The sequence below is a fragment of the Gambusia affinis genome, linkage group LG23 (assembly GCF_019740435.1).
Source record: "Gambusia affinis linkage group LG23, SWU_Gaff_1.0, whole genome shotgun sequence".
NCBI lineage: Eukaryota > Metazoa > Chordata > Actinopteri > Cyprinodontiformes > Poeciliidae > Gambusia > Gambusia affinis.
Window position 1 is genome coordinate 5861733 of NC_057890.1, and position 19965 is coordinate 5881697.

The window sequence follows — 19965 nt, forward strand, 5'->3', positions numbered from 1 at the left end:
AGACACTTGTATAAAAAATCGTCTCCAGGTTTCTTCCTCAAGATGTCGCATACTAAACGACTCGATGTGAACATTGTTTCCTGCCAAGCTGTTCGATGTGCGTCACTGCGTATGCGGTCGTAAACATTGACCTTTGTGCTTAAGAGTCCGATTCACGTCTGCATCAAGTGGAGTGAAGCACGCCCTAATACATTGGAGTTTTTAGGAAGTAAAAGTTCTTGTAGTAATGTGAACATTGATAAAATAAACAGATGTTTAATATCTACTGGTGCCCTTTGTGTCCCATAGATACTTGAGTAAAATGACCTCTAATCACACTCATCTGTTTTCATTTTTCTTCTTCACTTTCCCACAAATCTCACTGCAGTATGACATCTTTCTAACCCAAGTAACACAACTTAATGATAAATTCACACAAGCCCATTTCAAAAATCTGACCTGTCCCTGGAAGGCAACAATAGCAGCGGAAGATTTTGGGAACACACGGATAGATAGTTGCCAAATGTCTCCAAATGAACAAAAGAGTTTAGTTTTGACGATTTAGGAGTCTAGGCAATTTTTAAAAGCCAAATAGTCGTCCCTTATTCACTTGCTTAGAGACGGCTCAATGTCAAAGCCCTATTCTGCCTCCATGCTCTCCTGTGTTATTACATTGATGCACGAAGGAGGCGTATCAGGCCCGGTTTAAGAGGCGGTGGGAGAAAAAGCCTGCAGGAAGAGGAAGAGGTGGTAAGAGGCAGAGAAAGGCAGTTGATTAAAGGCAGCAGCTTCAATAATGCAAATGTAATTACTTGCTCTGGCCCTCTCACTTGCTTAGCTCTTAACTGCATTACTGTGGAGTGTTAGGAAAAAGAGAAAGGCAAGGAGGCTCAGGGGCAGAATATGGAGGCTGGCGAACAAACGTAAATGAACAAGAAACAAAGTGACGTTAAAAGGTATTTCAGATGGTTGAAAGCGAGGCATAGTGGAAGTTAATCACTTTCAGGCGGGATTATGGAGAGATGATGAGGGAGGCGGGAAAAAAAACAGCAAATCAAGCTAATGGCTGAATACGGAGGTGAAACAATTGTTTTGTGAGAATTTTAAGAAAAAGATCAATTAAAGCAGCTTCAGGTCAATTGTAAATGCGAGCGCTGAAGTTGCTGTTGTCATGGCTACTTGCCTTTCTGAGGTTCAAGATGAGCAGCCCTGCTTTGGAATAGATGTGAAGACATGAAAACCCTCATCACACACGTGAGGAGAGAGCTCAGAAACAAACCAGAAACTTTAGGAAGAGAAATGCTTCCATTTATTTAACTGAGTAAAGTAAACAACTAGTTCCTCTTTTAAAACTCCTTACCTCTCACCCTCAAAACACTTACATGTAAGATACATGAGAACACTGGAGTCATCTTAACACTTAAGGGGTTAAAAGAAGAAAAAAAAATGTATTCTGTGGCTAAAATAATATTTTGAAGCAAAAAGGAACCAGTAATAGTAGCTTTGTGGATGTTTGTGTGTCAGATTTACGTGTGTACCGGAAACGTGTGACTATAAATATTCCAACTTTGGGCCCAATTTTCTGTTTCCATGTCTTATTCCACTTATAGTGATTATGTTGTATTGTCCATATTTTTGTGGATATAAGACAACTACTAAAATAAAAATAATTGATCGCAAGAAAATAGATTCTAACTTTGGATGTATATAAAAAGAAAAAAATAATTAACATATTTAATACTTTAAATATTTTGGTCTTGATACACAGATCATGGCAAACAAAAGAGCCCCTCAATTTAGTATTTATTTTGCATTTTTGTACCTTTTATATGATTATAATCATGAAACATTTTATAGGGCTGACATTAGCTGCTTAATTAGTGGGGCTGCTTGCTGCTGTAGCCTGTTTTTACTCCAGTTGCAGTTTCCAATTGCAGCCAAAAAAAAAAAAATTCACAAAATTCATGGAGTGGTTTGGATTGATTGCAACCTATTTAAATAGTTTCTCCTTAAACAAAGCAACGTTTTGCCAACGGCGTCATCACTGAAACCTCAGAAATCTGCCTTATTTGGCAAGCGGACATCATCTAACGAGGTTCTTATCTGTGTAACCGGATCACAACCTAATATGTAGCATCTGTTAGCATCTTGTAGGCCTGAAAAACAGCTGGAGATGCAGTTTTAGATATTTTTAAAAATGTTTTTGGTAAATGAGTCTTGCTGAAATGGTCTTCCTCCTCCTACTCTTCGTCTCCTTTCTCCACCTCTCTCTCCATTCTCCATCTGTGGGGTCGTTTGCCTCATCAGCTGTTCTCCAGCCACGCCGAAATGACCCCTCAAGGAAACGTAATCCTCGCCGCGTCCGCGTGTTCGGGCGCACACTCACACACTTAAATGCCTACGCGCTGATCCCGCACGGATTGTATTCTGCAAGCTCGACCGTCTGACTCTGCGGACTCCTGTGATTATGATCTGGCTTATTATCCCCATATATGTATATTTTTTTTCTTTTTAAAAGAAAGAGAAGTCTCAAAATAGAGTTTAGACATTTAAGAGTGTGTATCTTTTCTCTCTCCCTTTTTATTTCTGTGACGAGCAGCAAAATCTAAACTACCGCCATAAATCGTGCAAGTTGTCTTTGGACGTAAGTAGGTCCTCGGGGCGGACTGCTGGATGGGATCTAAGTGGATCGGGAATGAGCCTCCCCGCTGCTGCAAACAAAAACACAATTTCTCCTGCTTTCTCATAGCTTCATAATCATAGAAGGCCAGATTGATTGTTTGTTTTTTTTTCCCTGTTGCCGTGCCAGTTTCAGTTAGCTGGCCTTTTCTCTTTTATTTGTCGTTTCAGAAGATGCCTCGGACGAAATTGCCTCCTTAAAACACGTCTGATGTCTGTAATAGCCTCTGAACTCTGGCGAGAATGTATTGTTGAAGTGAAAATTGTGAAATTCTGCACTTGTTTTTGTTGTGCGCCGCGAAACGCTGACCCCTCGGGGCCCAGTGGCTGCAGAACAAAACGAATCATGTTTGCTTTTTTTCTGAATGCAGGTTGTTGTTGTTTTGGTTTTTTCTCACAGCGGGTCGGACAAAATTCCAAACATTCGATTTCAAAACACAATAAAAACAGTTTTTGTTTTGTTTTGCTTTTGCTTTGTTGTTGTTCTTATCCGTTTAACCCAATCTTTTTTTCCCACCTGGTTCTTCATCATCGTTTTTTCATCGGGTCACTCAGGAGAGTTAGCAGAAGGCTTAAAACACTAAGAACATAAAACAACTCTGCTATGTGAAGTCATATCTCTGTTCTAGACGGCGCCCAGGTCCACATTGACTCTGTTTGATTTCTGTCTTCTCCTCAGGACAACTATACATTTGCCCAGCCAGGCATTCAGAGGAAAGTCAAGGCCCTTGAGGAGCTGGTCAGCAGGATTGATGGTGAGTCATCTGCTTTGCTTCCTTTCATCCACCCCACCCTCCCTTCCTCTCTCCACCCATCCATAAAGTTCTTTTTGCTAACAATGCATCCGTTTTGACTTGATTTCCACTTGCTGCTTTATGCCTCTCTTTTGCCTGGGTGCTTTATCACCGGCCTCTTTCCTGTGTTTTACAGAAAAGACGTAACTGCCCTCAATGGCTCGAGATCAGCTAAATCTTTCTGTGTATTCCTTAAATTTAACTTGATCTCCAACTCTGAGGTCATTCGAAGAAAATCACAAACTGCTTTTGGGTATCGGGGCAAACTTTGTTCCACTGGGGACTAAAATTGCAACATTTGTTACATTTTCAAACTACATCGTGTCAGATGGACCCAAACTTTGAAAAACCTGTTCACTCCCTTGCCTGTGGTGTCGCTGCACCAAGACCTACGAAGGGGAGCAACATAAAGACTTCTGAAGAAGACACTGAGCGCAACGTCCGTCTTTACGAAATGTGAACAAAAATGGATTGGTGTCAGAGGTTTAGTAGGTTTTTTTATTGTCTTTGGAGGAGAAGACCACAAGCAATTTCTTGGTTGTATTTACCCAGAATGCCCTGTGCTGTAGTCCACTTCCTGCTTTTAGAGTGGTCTCCAATACCCTTGCCATCCATAAGAAACCTACATATTTAGAGCAGAGTGAATTTTTTTGTTCACATCAGAGTTTGATTGGACATTCACGATTGAAATTGCACTTGAATTTTTTACTTGGTTTCCAACTAAATGTGGTTTTTTTGAGTATAACCACGTCACATGGAGTAGAGAAGCTGAAGCAGAGGAACAGAAACATTTTAATTTTGAAAAATTAACTTATGTAAATTTGATTGTAAGTCTTGACTATACTGTGGTTGTTAAATTTGTAGTGGATTTATTCTCCAGGAAATGCCAATTTTTTTTCACCTGAGGTAAAAAAAAAAAACAATGTCTGATCACAAACCACAATAGGAGGAATTCAGTGGATAAAAAGATCAAAAAAACTTTTGAGGGTCAAAATATAAACAAGTTCAGTAAGCCATCCACATAAAAATAAATAAATAAATAAATAAATAAATAAATAAATAAAATACAGTGCTTGATTGAAGTGTCTCTTTAATTTATTTTATTAGACTTAAGTCTTAACTAAGACTTATTTTGCTGTGGGGTATTTACAATTTTCTCATAATCTCATCCACCTTGACACCCGCACCCCGAAACATCAAATAAATAAATCAAAATTGATAGCCACAACTCCTGCCATCGCCATATTTTACATATTTCACTGTTGATGTGCTATTCCTTTGGTGATGTTATCGTTGTAGCTGGGCCCATAATACACCGCAGCCTGTGTTAAGTTTCAACGAACCATGACACATTTTCCCACAGTTCGCCCTCCCTCTCCTGACTGATACCTTTGTGCGGGATCATTTCGATCTTTTCTATCCCGTCTTCTAAATAGGCCCAAATAAGCAACTGCCAAGAACAAACACAGGAAAATTGTACCTCAGCAGCAGAGGTTTATTTCAGCTTGAGCAGAGTCACTATAATTATTGCTTGTTGTGAAGCGAAGCAGACAGAATGCTGAAACTGAGTTAATGCACACCAATTCAGTCGTATCGCCTTCCATTTCCACATACATCAGTGTGAGAATGTTTTAAAAAAAAAACATTGTTTTATCAAGAAAACATTGTGGTTCACTAATGCTGTGTGCTTTTTAAATCTTTTGTGCATGTAAACAAGTTTTTTTTTTTTTTTTTTTTTTTTTGTTTTGCTCTAAGTTTGTATAACTTTGAGTTATTTCTAATTACATGTCTCTAAAATGGCGTCCGGCTGCTTAGCATTCCACTCAGCTGGCGGAAAAGCGTGCGCGCTTGTGAATACAGTACAGGGTGAAATACGAGGCCGGGGAGATAATTTATGCAAACCGAGTGGACTCATCCACAGTTTAATGACATTTCCCCACACATGGTTAAAATTATGTGTTAATTACCGAAGCTGCCCTTTTCCTCTCCATCTTATCTTTTTTTTTTTTTCCCTTTTACTCCCAGGGGGGAAAGAAAAGCTTCCATTTCTAACTTAGTCAATCTAACACTCATGAGGCATGCATGGGCGTACATGATGCATTGTGCGAAACACGCTCTTATCACAGCAAGCTTCTGCCGAGGGCTCACGTTCTTGGCAAACTTGCGGCGCCGTCCCGCTCTGCCGTCGCTCGCTCCGTCAGCCAGAGGGCGAGCACGACTCACCCGCTGCATTTAAATGGTGCATGAATGTCGGTAAAGGTTGGTACTTTTTTTTCTTTTTTTGCAAAAAGAACCCTGGAATTCTTTTTCCCAGGACTCCTCCCCCTCCCAGGATGATCTCAGCTGATCTCAGGATGATCAGATCAGTCAGAGACGGTTTTCCTCTAGAGTTTGTGAGCTTTACTGCTTATTTATCTTTGTATATTTCTTTTCTGAGAAGTTTTCCAGTTAAACATGACATAATATATTTTTTTACGCCCCAGTTGTTCCCTTGATGAGCAAACATGAGCACAATGATTTAAATACCAGAATGTCATTAACTTCTAGTATATATCAGTCACTTAGAAGCAGTTGAGAATATTTTCTTTGTATTATTATAACAAAATCATCATTTATCTACTTATTATTCATCACAGTTACAGAGCTGTGATTAAATTTTTCACTATATACACTTTAGGAAAGTTTAGTTTAAAGAAAGATGCAAGACTTTCACTCCACCAAAGGCCATGTAGGAAACCCAACAGATGGATTAATCAGGTTTTTTTTTTTTTTTGAAGATTTTATGGAAAATCTGGAATTTTTAATTTATTTTAGTTTTTGTACCAGTATACTTTTAGAGTTCAGAGTGATGTTGGCACACACGAGGCTGCCATCTTGTTTGATAAGCTTGTTTTTATTTGTTCTTTGAATCCAGGTCGACTCTACAACAGAATATCAGGACTAAGCTTAATTATTTTTCCTGATCACGAGAAAAATAACTCGTGATACGAGTTAAAAATACGACATAAGTCGTACCATAATATTCGTTGATTATATTGTGAAGTTGTATTTTGTAAAAGTTTTACAGATAAAGAACTGATCGTGCAAATCACCATTTTGAAGAAACATACTGTTCTTAATAGCACTATTGAAGCTTTTTTCGCAACTTAAAACAACCAATACAAAGCCAGAATCAATTAAAAATCGGAACAAAATCAAAGCTGGAATGAAAAAAAATCTGATTTTATTTTTAAACCTTTAACCTTCATATGACAAAATGTGACCAAGCACTGCTGACGCTATTAACACAGAACCAGTCTTATTGTTTAGTTGATGGTCGTCCTTCCATCTTGCAGAGATCAACATAAAAAAAAAAATGACAACACATTTACTGTATCTCCTCCATAAGTGCCCTGTCATCATAGCTGCGGCAGAGATATTTAATACCCCGCTAGCTTGACATTACCAGCTCTAATGAGATCACAGATACCTCTTATCTTGTGTTACAGGATTGTTTTTCGCCCCGCTGTCGACATAGCATCTGTTCTGGGAACAATAGCCTCTCATCTGCTCCAAAATTACCTATCAGCACTTATCAGATGCGGGGTTATCCAGGCTGCTGTTGGTTTTTCGATAAAATGTGGGGTTCTGTCTTCTAACAGCGGGAGGATGATTTGCCGGAGCCGTACGTTTCTTACAGCTAATACAAATCCCAAATGAACTGTATTTTCTTTATTCTTTATTCAGGTTTTCTCTGCAGTTCTGACAATTGAATTCTCCCATATTTCTCTCAGTCTTGCTGATCCATGAGTAACAAATTGATTTACCTTTGAGATGTGTTAATTTACCGCTCTAGCTGGTGATATTTAATAGATGAAACTGTAGGACATTTATAGGTCAGTTACAGAGGAGATACAGCTGACAGAAATGAAGAACTTCAGGTGTTTTCTGTTTTTATTACCTTAATGTTGCTAGATCTGTGTGCTTATTACACACCTTCCTTGGCCAGATGCTGCTTCATGAAGTAAGAAATATGCAAATAAATAGCTAGCAAGCAAGATCGTTAGCTGGAATGAAATTCTCACATTCTTAACAAAAAATATCAGGATGGTTTTTTTTTTCATACAGAAAGTAAAAAGTCTCCAACATATTCTTTATTGAGAACAATTATTCCTACTGTTTGATCAGTTTTCAACCAACGTTGTAATGTTTGGCATTCCCTCAGCTTTGTGTTTTCCATGTGCCTCTTCTAGGAATTTTCTTTCCTTTTTTTTTTTTTTTTGAATGACAGGAAAATGTGTGGCACATAAGAGTTTTTATTTTATTCATTTTGAAAATAAAGCCATTGTATTCCTAGTGTACTTTTATATTAATCTAGAGAAACCTGTGAAATTCACAGAAGTAGAATCACCTGCATTTAGTAAAAAAAAATGCATTCACAAAGTGCCACATATTCTTTTAGAAAGACGTGTTTATTTTTCATAAAATACAAGATTCTAAAATATTAAGTACCCATGTAGTCTTCTACTCTAAGTTGTGTGCAAATTAAAATTTTAGGACTAGATGTAATATAGAAACATGATAAAAGATGAAAGTAAAAGATTTGAGATGCTTTGGCAGAATCAAAAAACCTCTTCTGTACCATTTAATAGGACACCTTTTGACCCCTTGTATTTATCTGCAGAGTAAATAAATATCATTTAAAATGTGTAGGAATAATAGCCGTCGTAATGAGCAGACCATTATAAGCAGGTCAATATAAACAAGTTAAAAAAAAAAAACTAAGAACGCCTCACAAAGTTCTGAAGTTCAGGGAAAAGAGCCATTCAAAACAATGTCTCTGCTAATGCTAGTTAGCATTGTTGAAATACTAACTGTATGAAACTATAATTACCAAGGATACTGGAAAAGGTCAATGCCTAGGAGCCAAGCTAAACTTGCAGCACTTCTTTTCTTTGAACCCATAGTTTTTTGAGGTATCATTGCACCTCTATGTTTGATCATTCGCTCTTCGCTTTAAATCTTACATTTGAAATCCGTGTGTGTGTCGCCACACTCGTCCGTCAGACTACCCCTCTGTGTAATTATCGTCTTGCGCTAATGACTCTAACTCCCATTAGCCTTGCTTGACGCCGGCGAATGTACCGCCTCAAAAAACAACAGCCACTTTGTCGGCATGCAGCGTTCCTCTGATCTCTTCATCTCCTTTATCTCTGTATTTGCAGCATGCTAGTGCATTAGTACAAGTTCATCTACATGCAAATTGCCCCAAGGTGAATCTATCTGTGCTAATGAAAGCGTGCATCTGCGGCATACACGCTGATCCTGGGTCTGCTGTGAGATTGTAGTGACTGTAGCAAAGAAGGAATCCTTCCATATGTGTATGAGTTTGAAATGGATAATTACCCTTTCTGTAGCATTAGGAGATGATAGTATTGGCCTTGTGGGTTTTGCACCTGACTTTTCATCTGTGTATATTCTATTTGTAGCTTCAGCAGAAGGTTTTCTTTTGAAATCAGGCCCTTGCTTTTCAAAGCTTCACACTGAGGTCTGCTTGTAACCTGACCTGAGGTCAGTTACACAATTTTTCCTTCTCTTCCCACACAGTCTGTAGAGATCACCCTTTGCTCACCACACTGAGTTGTTCGTGTTCTCTGATGTATTTCAAGAGATTTAAAGACTTCTTATCGGCAGTCTTTTCAGTCTGGAGCTTTTTCCAAGTTCTTTAACTTGACTTGCTGCGTGTTTTGTTTGTTTCAGCTTGATAATAAGACAAAACGTTTAGTTCTTGAGCCTTTTTTCCGCGCCCGTCACTGCAAAATGCCATGAAGGGGATTATTTTCAAGATATATGGAATAGAAAACGAAGGCCCCACTGTGCTTTTTCACGTAGGTGCCTTGTCAGAACACCAAAGGTTTTGAAATAAATATACTTTCTCTTCCAGTTTATGTCCATAAATATTACACAGTGCTGCCATGGAAATGAAAAACCTCAGTGTAGAGGTTGCAAGTTTACTTTGTCTACCCTGAAAGCTTTGGTTAACAACTGTGGCTTTTTATACGTTTGTCATAAAACCTGGTAACTTCTTATAGGCATCAGTCAAACGTGTCAACCAAACATGTCAGTCACTTCCTAACTAGACGAGTATTTTCTTGGGTTAGATCCAGTTTTAGCCTCAACCTCAGTGTTTCAGCATCTTTGCAGATTTCTGGAAGTTTGTTCCAGATTTGTGGTGCATAGAAATTGAAAGCTGCTTCTCCTTGCATAGAAATTGAAAGCTGCTTCTCCTTGTTTGATTCTGATTCAGACAGGGAAGAAAATGGAAAAAAAAAAAAAAAACAATAACAAAAAAAACCCCCATCTCAAATCATATTGTCAGTTTTGTTTTTTATTTTATATAAAAAAGCAGACATTTATTACAACAATAAATCAAAATTTTTTCCAACAAATAAACCTTCTGATAAATGTTACTTATTGACACAAAGAAGTTTCTGTTCTTTAGATGAGTTTCAAAAGAGTTAAGTGCTGGCCCTGAGAAAATAAACCAGCTCTCCAGACACTTTCATGACATGTCATGGTCATGATGATAAATATGACTTTTCATTATATGTATGCAAACTGCAGCTGTGATGATGGTAGAGACACTAGCTCTCATTAACTAGCTTAATAATTTCCATTTCCTACCAAAAACTGGATGGAAAAAAAGGTGTTCAGTCTGGTGCTTTGCTCCCAACTAGCCCTTTTCTTGTGCAACAATTTTATTTAGAGATTCCATAATTCATTTTATTTGTTGTTTCCGTTGTTTATCTTGGATATTTAAAATGTCTTCCAGTTCCAGTGTTAAATGTTCATTAGAATTTAAAGTTTCTTGATCATAATAAATTGATCCGGAAGTTATCTCGATAAACGACAATATCATCGTTTATCGCGATAACTTCTGGAGCAATTTATGATCCAGCAAAGTTTGATATTGTGACAGGCCTAGAAATTGTAAGCAATTGGTGGAAACCGCTTAACAAAGAAGGACGTGTCACCTGGTTTTTATATTTAATGTAGCTATAAAAAAAAAAGCACACCAGACGAAGGTTGCAGTGAGATAAAGTGTCAACATACTAGGAGTGTTGGATGATGGGCCAGAGAAAAAGATGAAATGAGAAAGAGGGAAAAACAGAGAAAAAAGTCTAACTGTAATTGCATGTTTTACCAAGGAGAGTGTCAAGTCGGGCAGAATCGGCCTCATCAGCAGAAACCTGAGAGCTGCTCACTAGAACCTCTGACCTCCTGCTGTCCAACCAGCCGAGGGCTGCAGTCTCTCCGAGGGGCGGCGGTGGGGGCTGGGGGAGGTTGAGGACGAGGAGAGCCAACACTACACCCAACACCAGGCTGGAGGACCAGACTCATCAGTCAATCAGCCTATGAGACGTGTCACCCTCAGCCGTGATAACAACCCCACTCAGCATGCTCAGCACTGTTCCAGCGGCGCCATGAGTAATAACGTTCAACTTCTACAACTTCCCCTCATACTTTTTCAACTTTTTTTTTTTTTTTTTTATTTAATAACGTTCAATATTTCTCCCTCTCTGTCGCGATATAACGAATAACCCTGCCCTCTGTCGCTGCCACCGCCACACCCTCTTTCCTTCCCCCTCCTCGCTGTTTGCAGAAGTCGCTAATATTAGGAGGAGCAAGTTCATTAGTGTAATTTAACATTGTCTAAAGTAGTTCCGCTCCCGTTCGCCTCTGCTTGGCAGCTAGCTCAGATCTGTCACCGTGATGCATGTGCCGTTAATGAGCTTTCCTTGTTTATGCTTTTGCAGCAGCATGTGATAATTAAACTGCGGAGAGGAGTGTGAAATAATAGCTTTGTGTTTACCCCGCGTCCTCGCCTGTGTCTTCCAGAGCAAATAGGTGTCGTTCAGGTGTGTGTTCGACGGTAGTAATAACGCATGTGGCACTGGTTAGAAGTATCCACGTAATGTTTTACCAATAAAAGGGTTGTTGTAGCAGTGTGTGTGTGTTGTCAGTCAGCTCTGATTAAGAGCAAGCGAGTGTGAGAGAAGAGGATGCGATAGTTCCTCCCTTAACTGGCTTTTCTTATAGATTCCCTGACAGCTCCATAATTACAGCTCTATTATGAGTTGTGTGTATGTATGTGTTCATGCGTGTGTGTGTGTGTGTGAGGAAGAATGAGTGTCATGGGCTTGATGACTATGAAACGAGGAGTCACAGAATACTGGGTGGTATTTTTAATCTTTTGTTAGGTGGAGACGGCGTCAAGCAAACATTTATCAAGAACGAAGACGGGGAACAAAGGCAGTCACTCTCGGCGCCGCCGCTGTACGCAGGCGACGTATTCGCCTCTCATCCATTCTTCTCTGCCAGCACGCCGTGACACCGACACTGAAGTTTGAGCCCCGCGCCGCGGCCATATTGAAAGCGCGGCGTGTAACATGTGGTCCTCTCTGTGCGTTCAGTGGATCAGGCGGAGAAGAGCAATCCAGTCTGTAATATGGTGGAAAGGAGATCTGTGGTTTCTTTACTTATGTTGGCGTCTTGGAGACATTTTTGTTTTCATCTGCTCCGCAATAGATTCAGCAACCATAAAAATGTTCAAAAACTGTTTACCTGTACTAAGGTCTTTGTATAATTTCACCTGGCAGTGAATTCAGAAAGCTTCTGAATTACCACTGACAAGTTTCCATTTATCAACCACTTTAATTTCTTGAAGGCAGTTACAGCATACTAAATATAAGTATTATGGTTTAAAAAAAAAAAAATTCTGTTTTTATTTAATTACTTTGTCATATTTCTGTTTGGGTCGGACCTTGGCTAATTGAATTGGGCTGATTGTTATTTTTTTCATATGCTACTTGTGTCTGTTGAGCCTGACGTGTCAAAATTCATAAATGAAGTCTGAAAGCAGGTAATTATCACTCTACTTGTATTGCCAGTGGGAGTTCACTGATTGGTGATCGGATGGAAAACTGCAATCTTTTGAAAAGCCTCACCTGCTGATTCCCTTTTTTTTATTTTTTTTTTTCCTGGCTGAAAAGTAGCTAAGTTGGCAACTGTTGCATTTATCAGTGCAACCTTAATTATAATTTAGGAGATTAAGTAGATCTAAAGCTCTTTAGAATTGGATATAAAATGTTACTTTTTTTTTTTACGCTGAAAAGAGAAGATCAGATGATGGGAAAGATGGAAGGAGGTAAATACGGATCAATCGTGGAGGAAAAAGCCAATTAAATAGATATGAAAATATTTGACCACATGATTTGGAGATGCATGCCCTTAGTTTAGAATGGCCTAGTCAAAGTCCAGACACAAGTCCAGTTGAGAATCTGTGGTAAGACATAAATCACGCCGAGATGTGACTCAACAGATTTGCAGCTGCGTCACATTATTCCTTCCCGTTCACAATTCTGCGCTAATTTGTATGTTTTATTGTTTGTGTTTCTTATGAAAGCCATAATAAAAGCATCGATATTTGAGGTTATAATGTGACAAAAGGGGAACATTTCTCTATAAATACTCTACATTAAGTGAACTCCTTCGTAGGGAATTCTTTATCTGCAGAGAAATAATTACCATTTTTTTTCCACGGAGCTGAAATGTTGAATCTGAAAGTGAGAAATGGAGGGATGCCTCATTAATATTCACTCTGGAGTTTTCACCCCCCATCCTTTCTTTTTTTTTTTTTCCTTTAAGTGACAGGGTCCCGATCTTTGGTTTCCGACACTCTTGACTTTCCGCGACGGGTCAGGAGTCGGCGCAACACAATTTTTATCAGCTTCTGCCGAGGGCGCCGATGTCAAAGAAGTAATTAACATGCTCTCTATACGTTACATGTAAGCCGTCATTCAGCCTTCACCTCTGGACGCCATTGACCTAATTTATATGCACTTCAGTCTCCATCGGAGCGACATGCAATTTCTCTGGAGTGTTGGTTAACAATACAATTCCGCTTCCATTTCTCATCCCGCGCCGGGTACGAGGCCGTTCCCAGACAATTTGGATGGCTCTGTAATTACATTTCAATTATGAGGGAACAGCCGCGCGCGTGACTCCGATGGCAGCAGTTTTGTAATAGAGAAGAGGGAGTTCAGGAAGACAACCTCACAACCACGGTGTCGCTTTGAGGTTCCTCGCTCACCAAGCCCCCTGCCTCAAAAGCGTTCTGCCTCTGTTCTCTTTTGTTGCTGTTTTTGAGGGTTTTATATCATGTATTTTTCTTTTGTTTTGTTTTGTTCTAATTCCTGCCAGAGTCTGTGCACCGCCATATGCAGCAGTACGAGGTGGAGTACCTGCAGTTCGCCTTCCGCTGGATGAACAACCTCCTGATGAGGGAGCTGCCGCTGCGGTGCACGATCAGACTGTGGGACACGTATCAGGTGCGATCACACACAGGGCCCGCCGTTATCACGTTTGGGGTTTTTTTCTGGCTCTGCAGGAGATTTTAGGGTTTAGGAATTATTCCCCGACGACAACATCCGTTTTCTTTTTCTCCCCTCTCCCCAAAGACAAAACTGCAATATGACGCGGCATGTAGTTCTGAGTTTTCACTTTTATGCAGATGAGATGACAAAAACTTTTGAGATTCACGTCAGAGTGTGAGGCTTCTTTTTTCCTGTCATTTCTTTCAGCAGAGAAAAGTTTAAGAAGGGGAGGAGAGAAATAATGCGGTATTTCACTATGTTATAATTAAGACAACAATTTTTTCGTTTATCGTTCTGCATTTTTTACATTATTCATGTGGGTGCTGAAAAGCACCTGCTTGAAATTCAAGCATCTTCAAGGAACTCAAGGTTTGGAAAGTGCTTGATTTCTATGTAAAGTTCTTCTAATTTCTTTATATTCAAACTGCAGTTTTGTGTAATAAAGTTCAATCGAACGTTTGATTTAGAGCCTAAATTTGGAAAGAGTTATTTATAGTTGAAACCAGATATTTTAATAACCCCAATTAAACGATACTCACACATTTTTTACACTTTGTCTGAAGAAAAATCAGACTACACTTATATCCAAAATTACTTCTATTAGCTAAATGCCAAAAAAACTTTGCTAGAACTCTTTTAAAAAAAGTTATTATTCCTAATGTCTCAATGACTTGTTGATTTGTGTAGTTGGAATAAATATTTGATTGTATTTTATGCGTTTATCGTTATTGAAATTGGGAGATTTTTTTTTTTTTTTTTTGCTACCTTGTACACCTGAAAACAGAAAGTTAACTTTTGGAGAGACATTTCAAAATAATATGAAGTTGTTATGCTTTAGTTTACCTTCACCATGCTGTAGAATGTAGAATACTAGGACAATACGTTATTAATTACAGTAATAAATTGTATAATGTTATATTGAATTGTCATTTATATTGTTTTTATCTCCAAAGTACTGCTCTATGAGAGTTTGAAGACTTACCTTGAATTCCACTATTTTGAAAAGTGTACAAATCCTCATTTAGCTCTATAAAAAATACTAAAAAAGACATGTACATATACAAATCCCTTTTTTACTCTTCCGGCTGCATCCTCTGCAGGTTTCCACAGCAAGTCATCCGCTTCTCTTTCTGCCCTTAGCATCTCCTATCACCCGCTCTGCAGGCTCTCTGCCTCCCTGGGAGACTCATATTCAGCATCCTTTGTCCCATAAATCCTCCATCCCCTCCGAACGCGTTAAACACCACAGTCTGGCCTCCATGACTTTAACTCTTATGTGCTCATTTCTGACTCCGTCCGTTTTCGTCACCGCCATTGAAAACGTTCACATCCTCAGCTCGGCGCCCCGTCCCTTTATCAGTGCCACTGCTTCTAAGCCGCTCATCACTACTTGTAAACCTTCCTAATACGCTCTGGACTCCATTCTGCCTGCGCTCTCTGCTCTTCTTTGATTCACTTCCTGTTGCTTTGGATAGTTGACCCCGAGGTGCTGACACTCCTCCATTTTCACTGCTTTTTTTTTCCTGCTGCTCCACTTTTCTGCCAGTTCTCTCGGCCTCATTCACACATCTGTATTTTGTGTTGATGATGGTTCCCTGTACAAAAGAAATGTATTTTATTTATTTATTTTCATTTTTAAAAAATGTAACTTTCACATCGGTCTTTTCTGTAGACCCTCTTAAACCAGCATTTTGGAAGATGCAAAACAAATCACTGACATTCCTGTTTAAAAATTTGACAGAGTGAAGATATTACAACTCATAAATTGTGTAAAAGAATCTTTATATATTAAAGGATCAGCTAGTTCAGGGTGCTGTGGTGGCACAGGGGCAAAGCACGACCCACGTATTGAGGACTTAGTCCTCGTGGCGGCGGTCGCAGGTTCGATTCCCGGCCTGGCGACATTTGCCACATGTCTTCCCCCTCTCTCATTACCCTCTTTCCTGTCCATCTACTTTCAAATAAAGGCCAATAGAGCCAACAAAAGCTTTTTAAAAAAACCCCACTGTGCCAAGATTATTTGGTTCTTAGAAAAGGATCAGCAAGCTCTGATTTGCCAAGTCAAATTATTGTAGATTTTCCTAAAGTAGTAATAATAAATGTTTTATTTATATAGCGCGTTTCCAAAAACTCAAACTTTTTACAGGACTCAAGCTTACAGAGCACTTACACTCATATCAGACAAAACCATAAAAGGAAAAAACACATAATACATAAAACTCGATATTACAAAAAACCCTCACGATATGCATAAAACAGGACATTAATCATAATTAATAAGGCTGATCTGAATTGGTATAGATGGCAGAATAGGTGGTCACATTTTCCACACTTGAATCAGAAACCATCTTTAGCTTTGTATTGTTTCAGCATGTGTGAAATAGGTCGGTAGTAAAACCTGAAATATAAAAACAAAACATGAGAAATATTTCCTGTGAAAGTATCTAATATTGACCAGATAGTGTAATGATTCCAGCAAACATTAATGAATAATGCAAACAGTTCAAAGACATTTTATTGCACTGGGTGTAAAAGCTGCAAGATGGAACAGAAAAATGTTGAACTTCAAAACTTTCTGGCTTCTTTATCTTGTTACCGGGTTTTCAGGATTTGCCGAGAATAATAACAAAAATGCCCTCGGTCAGTCCAGCAAACATTTCTATCTTGTCAGACGTGTCTCTTCTTCAGATGAGCTGAGCCCGGGGTGCGCTCCTTAGCAGCCAGCCGGGGGATGACTCAGCTAATGCAGCCTTTGAAATGTTGTGCAAACCACGGCAAGCAGGCACAATGATTTCCTTTTCAGGTGACAAATGGTGCGCGCACACAACAAACCTTTCACAATAAGAGCCCTTTAAACGTGCTCTGAATTTCAAATGTCACATTGTTACGCTGGTTGAAATATCTTAAAGAGCTTTTTTATTCTTGCAACAACTCAAGATTCCGCATTGGTAGCTAGAATTGTTTTAACTTCTAAAAGTCTTGTGTATATTATAAAGCTCACCAGACTCCTGAGTTCAAGAAGATTGGAGGTTTTCTGTAAAAGCGAGTCATGGGAAGCCATTTTTCAAAACATCCTCCAGATGTTTAGAGGCCAGCATGAGAGAGGGGGAGCTGAATCTTAATGATGTTCAAGCAAATCTGACTTCTATGACCCCAATGCTTTTTCATATTTACCTTACCCAAAGCTTAACAGGCGGCGCCTGCAGGAAGTCCATATACTTAACCTCGCTTGGCATTGTCAATACAACCAACTGCCTGCTATCGATTTTTAGGTATGTAGGTGTGTATTTGCCGGAATGCGTCTTGGACTTGAGTTGAGTACATATGATGTAGCGCTCCATTTGACCCAGAAGCTGAGTGTGAGGCCATTTAACCACATCAGAGTGATTGATCAGGTGAGATGCATCGACAGAAGAGGAATGAAGAGCTGTTTTAGGGCTTGAAGTGGATCCTCTCCCTTGGTGATACGCCCAGCTGTACAAAGTGTATACTTGAACATATGCTTGAACCTCTTCTGCTGTCATCTCTGTAGCTCTCTGTGCTGCTCTACTGTCACATGCTTCACATTTTATTCCTGCTTGCCATTAAAATACAGATGTTCCTTGTCTTGCACACCATTTAGCCCGCACGAGGCACTTGTAACGTCCTCACAACTTGCGAAGCTTACTGAGGCTTCCTCCTTTTCAAAGAAATACATGAACTTTGATCAGAACAGAAAGTGCTGTGTTAGAAGCTATTTTATTGCTGCTGAGGGAGCTTTTAGATCTAGAAGGAATGGTGAAGCAATACGAGCGTACAACAGAAAGGCTGTAGTTTGAAATGCAAAGGGGCTATTAAATGTTGATAAATTAGTCATGGATATGTTGTGGTTTACAGCTGAAGTGCTTAGTTGAGTCCCATCAAACCTTATCTTGAATTAATAAAGAGCAAATGAATCATGTCTAACTGCTTATGAACTGTAGCTCCACTGTGGGCGGCATGACAGATGGTACCTGACAGAAGCTATAGTCTTCACCAGCCTAGCTTGAAACACCTTTAGCTCGGTGGTGAGTTTAGACCGGACTTGTCTCTGCATATTTGGAGCGTGCCATTTGAGTTGTTTGTGAAACGGTCAAAGTAGGTAGATCTTGGTAGAAGTTTCACAAAATCATATCAGGAGATGCATTGTTTTTGTCTCAGATGGATTCTTAGTAGAGTGTAGCAGAACCCCAACCTCCTTTCAGTTTTATTTTATTCACCATCAAGGAATAAATTGATGAAGGAACGAATGAGAGATGAACAGTTTGGTGGGTTTTTTTTTTCTTTACTTTCATGTTTTTTCAAGATAATGTTAATTTACAAAAAACAAACAAAAAATGGAACTTTTTGTGTAAGAAGTTAACGGAAAGTCATTATTATTATTATTATTATTATGGCATCACTTGCAAGTGAAAGTCACTAGTTTGGAATTATATGCATATAAAAGACGTGATACAGTCTTAGACTGTTTAGGAATCGGTTATTGAAGGCATATATATTGTCGAAGTAAAAGTGACTCAAAATCACAACCCTGAGGAGCCCCACATCGCAGGTTTGAAGTGTGTGACAAGATTTGCTTTGCAGGCTGCCATGTGTTCTTGAATTCCCTTAAACAACCTCATTACATTAGCAGAAGAGGATGAACTGACTGTCAAATACAAAGAGAGAGGATTGTCTTTCATTCTTGCTTTCATTCTTCAGTGCTTTGAGTCACAATCTGAGACTGCTCTCTTACCTGCAGACGTAAGGTGCACTCGAGTTCACCTCAAGTCTAAAATAAGGATCCGGGAATGAATCATTAAACAGTGTAGTTTCTTTGTCGTGACTTGACAACAACACACACTCACTTTGTACTTGTAATCCATAATGCTAAATATTTGATGTCTAACAATGTTGCTTAGGCTGTAGCTTTCACACACACGCCCACACACACCCCTGCACTTGTCCTCAAAGACATTTTTTGGCAGGCTGTGTCACAGACCCTCACCTCCTATCTCAACCTTCTGAGGAAATTTGACCATTTCCTTTTTCCCAGCAGAGTTGCCTTTGCTTGTGTGTGCAGATCATCCTTTGCTTTGCTTCTTGTTGAGTTTACTCCTGTCTCAATTTGTACCCACATTTCATCCTTTCCCAGTTGTAAATAGAACATTTCACAAATTACACAAAATTATATTTTTCTTAGTAGAAGAAAAATATTTTTGTGGTTTGTGGATTTTCAAATGCTTAAATCTCTTGAATAACCTTATAAACCGATACATAATTTTCTAAGTATGTTATATTGCGTCCTATTTCCACTGCGTTTGGTTCTGACTACTGTTTGGTTCCGATAACTCTTAAAAAAATCTTAGATTTCTTCCCTTCTCTTCAAAACAATATTGACAGAGAAGCTCAGTGTAGTAATGTTGTTTTTTGCAGAGCAAATGCATCAATTTCAAATTGTATATGCCACCTTCTTACTCCTGTCATCGGAAATGATTGATGAGTCTTGTTACACTTGTAAATGCTGCTTCTGGGTGGTCGCACAAACCTTACATCGACACATCACTCCCTCAATCCACAAAGACCGCCTGGCCTTGTACAACTCTCCCGATGCAGCCCTGTAACTGTCATGTTTGGCTTGGCAGCCGACGCATTGTACGAGTAGGAGACTGCACTTTTACAAAACACAGAGGTTGCAAAAAGGCACCTCAGTGCTCCTTTGAAGTGTTTTGTGAGAGGGGCTTGAGAGTAGAATCTACAAAATGACATTAAATTATCATGTGCCATAGGAGGAACAAAGGGTGTCCATGGGGAGTACAAATTGATGGCTAGTTGGCTGCAAAACACACCATTGCAGGCAGCTCCTAGAAAGGTACAATATGGTGCAAAAAAGGGGTTAGAGGCAAAAAGACTTGCTTTATTAGGACAGTACTTATTACTCTTCAACATTTCTTACCTTGGAGCTTAGAGAGAGGAAAATGTTTGACGTTCTCATTGTGCAATCTGTCTACATCATCCAGAGCCTTGGGTCGTCTTTTGCTCTCGTAGCTCCAGCAAATCCCACAAGCCTTTTGAGGCATTTGGTCTGGGATCTTGACCAC

At 39.3% G+C, this 19965-nt stretch overlaps 1 protein-coding gene across 4 annotated transcripts in view; it reads left to right on the forward strand.

The window, feature by feature from the left end:
• Positions 1 to 19965, forward strand: part of tbc1d22a (TBC1 domain family, member 22a) — a 153935-nt gene that overhangs the window by 100935 nt on the left and 33035 nt on the right. For 3 of the 4 annotated variants that reach the window (XM_044108834.1, XM_044108832.1, XM_044108830.1), the window contains exons 11-12: positions 3338 to 3413; positions 13695 to 13822. In XM_044108834.1, the coding sequence (XP_043964769.1) occupies positions 3338 to 3413; positions 13695 to 13822 (204 nt within the window). Of the gene's footprint in view, positions 1 to 3337; positions 3414 to 11692; positions 12354 to 13694; positions 13823 to 19965 lie in introns of those variants that run through there. The other variant, XM_044108833.1, reaches the window with a different exon arrangement.